Genomic DNA, 8,768 nt, shown 5'->3' on the forward strand with positions numbered 1-8,768 from the left:
ATGCAGACAGTGGCATTTACAAATAAACATAATGCTGATCAAGTTTAAAAACCTCAGCTAAGAACACAAATGTTAATATGTATTTTTGCTTTTTTTAAACCATTGTACTGTTTCGCCTCCTCTCTGTGTGCTACAAATGTGCTTAACTAGTTCTTGTTTTAATGAGTCAGTATTTTCTAAACGGGTTATTCATAGTATCAAATATATGTTACATAAGAAAAAAAAACTTTGGGGCAGTGGGAACGGTTTGCAGGAAGCGGAAGTGTCACTGTAAGCGGAAGAGGTTTAGCCCAGAACAACCGAAGAGCGAGCTGGAGGACGGGGACCCAATTTTTGTCTTTTTAACGATTAAAGTCAGAGCAGACGCTGTTTATACCGTGAGTGTATATCCCTTATTCGTTGTATGACTCTCCGTGTGTCTTACGGGACATGTTTTGATTGCGAAAGCGATCGTATGTTCGTTCCTCGCGGGCAGCGGAGGGATTTAACGTTAGCAGTTTGCTAAGCGCTGCGGGCCTCAGGGTCTGTCAGAAGAGATGAATCCTTACAATGATATATCCGAGACCCCTGACAGCATTTGGTGTTAGATATCAGTATAACGTTAAAAGGTTGAGAATCATTACATATTGTCGGATAATTTCGTCCTTTCTGTGAAAGTATGTGTGGTTAGCGCGCTAGTTCTCACCAGCTAAGCCTGACACTGCAATCGAATCGATTGCTGGACTTCATGACCGAGAAAAGGACAAATTCTGAAAGCCGATTATTTAAGCATCGGCCTGAATGCTCGATTTGTTTTAGAAAAACACGTTTTCATTTACTACGTAGTCGCGGTTCCCACTGTATATTCTCTTAAGGCAGGCCTTGTTAAATGTGAATGAGTGTTAAACATGATGCCATAATGTTTTCTGTTGGTAGAGCATTACGTTTTAGACAGTCTAAAATAGGCTTCTCAATGAGATCACAGGGCTGTGTTTTGTTACACATTCTATTATTCGTTTCCGATCATTTACATATTTTCAGTGTATTTCTCTGAGACTCTACATGCCACAGTTTTAATTCCAGATGTCCTATACGGAGCACATTCAGGTCTTTTTAGAGATATCAAATGTTTGGAGGATTTATCATAAACACTCTTTAAAAATGACTGATACTGACAGTATGATAAAATTTAGCACTCTTAGGTAAATATAATGTTTTGCACTTATCTGTAAATTCTCACAAATTTTCCATTTAGTTTGTCGTAAAAAAAAAAAAATCGGATTATGACGTATTATGTCTTCTGTAGAGGACACCAGGACATACATCATGTTAAGCAGGCATTTTCATATATATATATATATATATATATATATATATATAATGAATAAACATTTGAACATCTGTCATAACTTGTTTACATGACAGATTTATTCGAACATGCAAGTAAAAATATAATGAATATCTAGAGTTCCTTTTTCTTAAAGTTTATGGACATTGAATGAATTTTCTGAGGTGTAAATGTAACCTGTTACGTGACGTTGCTTACAAGCTGCTTTATTAATGTCTTTCCGTGGTTGAAACACAGATTGAGTGATGACATGATGCCATTCAGTAAGTTGTACTGTTTCTTTCAACACTTTCTAATGTTCAATATTTTTAAATGCTTAAGTTTACAAAATTTCAAAGCTGAGACGGTTTCAAATCAAAAGAAACAACAACACAAAGCTTATTAAAATTATTGGATTGGAGGCACGCTACAAATATTATTTAGAGAAGATTTGCACATCAAACGAAAACGGAATAGACTAAAATGCTGATCTTGGGATTTAAGAATTGATGTAAAAAAAAAAATTGTAATTAATATCGTCAACGCAGCCCTTAAACTACTGCTGATCATACATTTTTTTACCATTAATGCCAATAGTGTGTTACATGTTTCTGTCTAGTGCTTTCAAAATGTAAAATTTAGTGGTTGTTTTCTGTGAATTATTGTGCTCACAACTACTCTTATCTGATTCTTAGTCTAAAAATGGACAAGAGTGACCTGGTGCAGAAAGCCAAGCTTGCAGAGCAGGCCGAGCGCTATGATGACATGGCAGCCGCTATGAAGTCTGTTACCGAGGGCGGTGTGGAGCTTTCCAATGAAGAGCGCAACCTGCTCTCTGTGGCATTCAAGAACGTGGTAGGCGCCCGTCGCTCCTCCTGGCGTGTGATCTCCAGCATCGAGCAGAAGACCGAGGGGAACGAGAAGAAGCAACAGATGGCACACGAGTATCGTGAAAAGATCGAGGCTGAACTAAAGGACATCTGCAATGATGTGCTGGTACCTTCACTTCTTTCTCTTCATCTTCTGAACCTTTTATAATGATGACATCACATGAAGTTAAATACAAAATATTTAGCGTTCAGGTTTCAAAGAACCCTTATTCTCCATATTAAAAGTGGGAGAGTCAAATGTTGTTCTATATTTCAGTATGTTTGACCAAAAATCCTGATGGTCCCTACCTGTCTTGACAGGGTCTTTTGGAGAAGTACCTCATTCCCAATGCTTCTCAGGCAGAGAGCAAGGTGTTTTACCTGAAAATGAAAGGCGATTACTTTAGATACTTATCTGAGGTTGCGTCTGGAGAATCCAAGACCAGTAAGTGCACTGTATGCGTGTGTCTATCTGTCATTCTATCGTCTGTCGCTTCAGTGTTTTCCATACATTGATTTCTTTGTGGCGGCCTGCCACAATATCAACATTGACTGGCACAAATAGAGTTGCACAAATTTGTCCAAAACTCATGCAGGAATAAACTTCAAAAGGCTATGAATTCATTTAATAAATATGAAGTCAAAATGCAGCATGTTTATATGAATGTATCTCTGAAGATATTTATGGCATTTTCATTTTATCTTACCTACTTATAGTAGTGTTATTATAAAAATAGCCCAGAGTTGCTTTGCCATTACTGTGGAAATCAACTTTATTTCTGCCGTTTTCAAAAGTGCCTCCTACTGGCAGAGAAATGAATTTGTATTTTCAATCAGCCCATCTGCTCTTTTTGTTAACACCAGTGCAAAAATCAGCCCATATTTTTAAGCAGCAAATACAAAAATGTGAAGAACATTTTATAGGAATTAGTTTTTGTAAAAACCTTAAACTTTTTTTTTACAGTTATTTTACAGTTTAAGGTATTCATTTTATTATTTTTTTTGTGCACATCTTTAAAAGGGTGGTAAAAAGCCTTACATTTGATTAAAAAATAAATAAACAAACATGATGCATCTAACAATCATGCTCCGTGTCTGCTCCTTCAATCTAGATTAATATTTAAAAAAAATTTCCAAGAATTTGACATTTTGTTTTTGTATTATAATCCCTCCATTGGGGGTCATGCTGCCACAAATAGAGTATAGGTCTGTTGTAAACTCTGTTCTATCTCTCTCTGTCTTTCGTTCTGTCTGTTGTTTTTTCTGTCTATTATATTTTTCTATCTATGTGTCTCTTTGTTTGTCTGTTATAAATCTAACTTTCTGTCTGTCTATCCCTCTATGAGTGATACACCGAAATTTTGGAAACTAAAAATATTTGGCCAAAACAGAGACACAAAAAGTTTCCAGCGTAATACTTTAGAGAACTGAAATCATAGGTCACAGTGAAGTTTAATTAGCACTTCTTTTGACTGTTTTAGCATCTATTTCATTAACATGCTGTGGAAAAGCTACAACAGGTGAAGACGTCAGCAGTGTAAATGCACTTCGGTGTGACTAAAAATGATTCTAGAGAAGTATGTAAAATGTGTTCGGCTGAAACATTGAGAAGTGACTTGTTGCTGAAGAACTTTACACCATGAACAGCATAATGAGTTCAGTTACCCAAATTTAATTCAAGAAACTTCATATTCAGTTTTGTTTTTTTATTAAATAAGAACTTTTTTGGTTTTGGTAAAACATTAATTTCACTGCATCACTGTGATCTGTCCGACGATCAGTGAGAGAAGTATATTAAATTAATTATATATTTGACTTTTTTTGAATGTAATCAACACGTTATCAACTTTTTGTTCTTTCAGCCACGGTAGATAAATCTCAGAATGCTTACCAAGATGCTTTTGAGATAAGTAAGAAGGAAATGCAGCCCACACACCCTATACGGTTGGGTCTTGCCCTCAACTTTTCAGTTTTTTACTACGAGATCCTCAACTCTCCTGAGAATGCCTGTCACCTCGCTAAGACGGTTGGTATCTTTTTAAATGCTGGAAGCATAAGGGGCCGTTCACACAGGACGAGTTCTTAAATTTAATAAAATTTGGACAGAGACCCGTCATAGAAGTTGAACTGTTTTTAACTTGCCAAGTAGTGAGAGACGGTACAGTTGCCAAAGTATACCAAGAGGGTCATAAAAAAATAATGATAATAATAATAGTAAGTGCCCTATGTGAACAGCCTCTTACTCTTCTTCAACATATAAATTTATATTTTATTTCTTTGACTGCAATGAACATTGTTTGAGCCAAATCAAATGCAACCACCAGTGTATTTCATGCCCGTTCAACCCAAATGAGGAACCAGTGCCTCTGTTACAGGCTTTTGATGAAGCCATTGCTGAGCTTGACACTTTAAATGAGGACTCCTACAAAGACAGCACTTTGATCATGCAGCTTCTAAGGGACAACCTCACTGTAAGTCTTCCATTATACATTCTGAACCAGTTATGTTTCTGTTGTAAGTGCTTAATTGGTTCATATATTATATTCATTCTCATATTTGCAGCTTTGGACATCAGAAAACCAGGGTGATGAAGCAGGCGACAATGAGAATTAGAGGAGCAGCACTGATCTTCAAACACCCACACACATCCACCTTAATTACACAAATGGCTTCCACCAACCCTCCCACCTCGTTCCACCCTTCAGCACCCATCCCTCTCAAAATCCAGTTCCTGTATCCACTCCCCTGTACCTTCTGAGTGATGATCACCTACAGGAAGACGCTCGGCGAAGCCCTCGTGGCTGGGAGGCGGGTGGGGTGGCTCATAGGGTGACATGCTGACATTATAGCAGGCCCAGTCATTTTGTTTGTGAGTTTAACATGTACTGATTATCAATCCCTGTCCTTCATGCGTGTCTGAGTGACTGTAAGATTGTGTGTGCTGCTAACAGAGAGTAACTGTGTGTGTGTGTTTGAATGTGAGGGTGAGTGTATTGGGGATCGGGGGTTGTGAACTCTAATCATCCTTCCTGATAATTCCCTTTGTTCCACTTTAGCTGGTTGTGCATTTTTCATTTTCATTCATTTTTTTTTTACAATTTTTTTTCGTGTAATTCATCGGTATTTACAGGTTTTATTGTATGGTTATTAAACTGGCAGATTGTTTTCACCAAATACAGAGTAAGTCTGACTTCTCTGCTTTCTTGTGTTCAATTCTTTGCTGCTTAAGCTGTATTTTAATTAATGTCATACTCCTAAACACAAGCAGTGACATTTTTAAACATTAATTTTAAAAAGGACACTGAAGTGCCACTTGGTGCCGGCCCTAGCCTACTTGACTTGTCTTTTTTCCTCTCAAAATACAATTTTACAGAGAATAAAAAAAAGTGGAGTGAACCAACTGAAGCCCTGTCACCCACCCCTATATTTAAATACAAAAGAGTAGTATTGTAATGTAGCTTACCAAAAATGGAATTACAGTTAGCACATTTTGTATAAAAAAGGTTTGCAAGATTGCACCAAAAGGTTTACTTGGCCTTTAGTTTTTCAAGTCAAGTCACCTTTATTTATATAGCTCTTTAAACAAAATACATTGCGTCAAAGCAACTGAACAACATTCATTAGGAGAACAGTGTGTCGATGCAAAATGATAGTTAAAGGCAGTTCATCATTGAATTCAGTGATGTCATCTCTGTTCAGTTAAAATAGTGTCTGTGCATTTCAACGATATCGCTGTAGATGAAGTGACCAGAGGCGACAGCGGCAAGGAACCGAAACTCCATCGGTGACAGAATGGAGAAAAAAACCTTGGGAGAAACCAGGCTCAGTTGGGGGGGGCAGTTCTCGTCTGACCAGACGAAACCAGCAGTTCAATTCCAGGCTGCAGCAAAGTCAGATTGTGCAGAAGAATCATCTGTTTCCTGTGGTCTTGTCTCAGAGGACCACCAGGACAAGGTCTTTACAGGGGATCTGTATCTGGGGCTCTAGTTGTCCTGATCTCCGCTGTCTTTCAGGGATGTAGAGGTCCTTTCTAGGTGCTGATCCACCATCTGGTCTGGATACGTACTGGATCCGGGTGACTGCAGTAACCCTGTGATCTGGATACAGACTGGATCTGGTGGCTACGGTGACCTCGGAATAAGAGAGAAACAGACAAATATTAGTGTAGATGCCATTCTTCTAATGATGTAGCAAGTACATCGGGTGTTATGGGAAGTGTTCCCGGTTCCAGTTTACTTAGTTAATGCAGCCTAAAAATCTTTTAACGGATTTGGATATTAAAAGCATATTAGTATGTTATGTGTAAGATAAGTTGGTTTGGGCAATCATTTGCAATTCATATGTTAAAGGATATCCAACTTTGTATTGTTACAATGTTGGTAACATGTAAATGTTACTTTATCCTAATTTTTGGTAAATGAAGATAAAGCTGGTGTTTACCATCAACATGATTTAAAGGGGTGCTATTATGCTTTTTCACTTTTTCCACTTTAGGCTTTAGTGTTGCTGTTTAAGCATAAAAAGATCTGCAAAGTTGCAAAACTCAAAGTCCAGTTCAAAAGGAGATATTTTATGTAACAGAAATTACTTTTCAAAAACTACATTGATCGACTCGTTTGTACTACAATGCATATTTTTCGGGATTTGTGATATTACAAATACCGATGAATGGGACGAGACCTGGTTGAGCTGCACTAGTGAAGACATCGAGTGTTATGTTAACCATTTGAGCTGTCCATGCCAGACTGGAGAGAGAGGTGTTGTAATGTAAAATATGTGGAAAATTATGTTTTTTTTTAATAACCTTGTATGACTGCCTGTTCTAGTACACCCCCAAATCAAAATCAAGACCTTGTAAAAGAGCATATTATGACCTCTTTAAGAAGATACACATCATTCATATTTGCAAAGCATTTTTTTGTAAGGAAAATCTCAACAAAGTGTACAAGTAAGGCCCATAGAAATGTTTATCTTACAAAACTGAATTCAGATTTGTGTAATATTCTATTATTATATTTCTGCTAGGTCTTTGCAAGAGGAAAGACAGAAAAATACCATATTAGAATTAGATGCATTAACGATTCAGAAATAGATTTAGCTTCAGTGAATTTAAAAGTGACGAGATGCTGATAGAGAAGAGGTCAAATCCAAGATCAGCTGTTATTCTCTGCAAAAACAAATCGACAGTAATAACCTATTAACAGTCGAGCCTGATGAGGGAGTTCATGAGTAAAACCAAACCAAAACTAATCAACTATGCAGTATCATTGCTCAGTACAGTCAAACTTAGACTTAGGCACGCAGAAGTATGAGATGCACAGGTACTTGAATGTGCCGACACATGGATCTGAGAAGACACTGTTGGAGGCCAACTTGGAGCAACATAGTCTTACCCACTAGTGACCACTGTCTGTGAATTAAAGGCATAGCAGTCAGTTCAGAAGCTCAGAAGCAGGTCGTCCAGTAGAGCACGTGGTGCTGTCAGTTCGGCCATAGTTGGCGCTGTGAATGCGTATGACAGTCCCATCATCTGAAAACATAAATTCAACATTTTACCGTCTCTTGGATGCAAAAAAGGGGTTTTATATACTATTTAGTCACAAACTCCGTACAAACTCAAGTAATGCTCTGTAACACCTAGGTAAGAACAGAATACACACCACAGTTCAGGGCACTCGACTCATGTTTGCAGACCATAATTAAACCTAAATAAATGTAAAACAGGCTTAATGAGTAGTGCTGTGTGTACAGTGATCATGACTTAAAGGTCCCATGACATAAAAATTTCACTTTATGAGGTTTTTTAACATTAATACTAGTTCCCCTAGCCTGTCTATGGTCCCCCAGTGGCTAGAAATTTCGATAGGTGTAAACCAAGCCCTGGGTGTCCTGCTCTGCCTTTGAGAAAATGAGAGCTCAGACGGGCCGATCTTAAATCTTCCCCTTATGTTGTCATAAGGGGAAAGGTTACCTCCCCTTTCTCTGCTGTGGCCACTCAAACATTTACATTTTATTCAGTCGCAATGTCAGCACAGGCTTTACAATCAGACTTTTACGATATGGATTCGACAGCACAGCCACAAACAATAAGTAACAGTGTTTCATTAATGCCTGATCTGTGATCAGTGATATGTGTAGCTAATTATTCAAGTTCACACAGACTTTATTTCTAAATCGTTTAATACTCTTTATGCATCAGTGAATCAAGCCAGTGGCTAAACGATCAACTTCACGTTGTTTCTCTTAGTAGCATGAAACAAATCTGTTATTTAAATTGTGATTTACCTACAGAGAGCGATTAAAGAAACTCCTTTTATATTGTTCAGAGCTGTCAATCACACATCGTGAGTGTATCTGCACATTTGCCCAAACTGCCGTTATAATGAATGATGCTGTAATGCTACACAATGAAGTAGAGGTCTTCACGGGTCCAAAAATTCATGCCCGAACCCGAAAGAGACCCGTAATGTACTACACTGAACCAACCCGGACCCGTCTAATATTTCAAAAGCTGAACCCGGACCCATGTAGATCCGAGAAATGCCTACCCGGACCCGACCCAGACCCGTCTATTATTTGAAAGCTGGACCCGA

General features: G+C 38.0%; 1 protein-coding gene across 1 annotated transcript; it reads left to right on the forward strand.

Moving 5' to 3' along the window:
• Positions 1-220: 220 nt before the first annotated feature.
• ywhabb (tyrosine 3-monooxygenase/tryptophan 5-monooxygenase activation protein, beta polypeptide b) lies at positions 221-5,349 on the forward strand. The gene is made up of 6 exons (XM_059523895.1): positions 221-377; positions 2,002-2,302; positions 2,497-2,620; positions 4,038-4,201; positions 4,551-4,646; positions 4,738-5,349. Exons 2-6 carry the CDS (start codon positions 2,009-2,011, stop codon positions 4,786-4,788), a joined length of 729 nt encoding a protein of 242 aa, XP_059379878.1. The 5' UTR covers positions 221-377; positions 2,002-2,008; the 3' UTR covers positions 4,789-5,349.
• Positions 5,350-8,768: the final 3,419 nt, after the last annotated feature.

The sequence above is a fragment of the Carassius carassius genome, chromosome 34 (assembly GCF_963082965.1).
Source record: "Carassius carassius chromosome 34, fCarCar2.1, whole genome shotgun sequence".
In the NCBI taxonomy this organism is placed as follows: Eukaryota; Metazoa; Chordata; class Actinopteri; order Cypriniformes; family Cyprinidae; genus Carassius; species Carassius carassius.

Excerpts from the sequence above, each read along its gene's own strand:
- ywhabb (XM_059523895.1), top strand. The coding sequence starts at position 2,009 with ATGGACAAGAGTGACCTGGTGCAGAAAGCCAAGCTTGCAGAGCAGGCC. Across the intron at positions 2,303-2,496 it reads ACATCTGCAATGATGTGCTG|GGTCTTTTGGAGAAGTACCT; the intron begins GTACCTTCACTT and ends CTGTCTTGACAG. Across the intron at positions 4,202-4,550 it reads CCTGTCACCTCGCTAAGACG|GCTTTTGATGAAGCCATTGC; the intron begins GTTGGTATCTTT and ends CCTCTGTTACAG.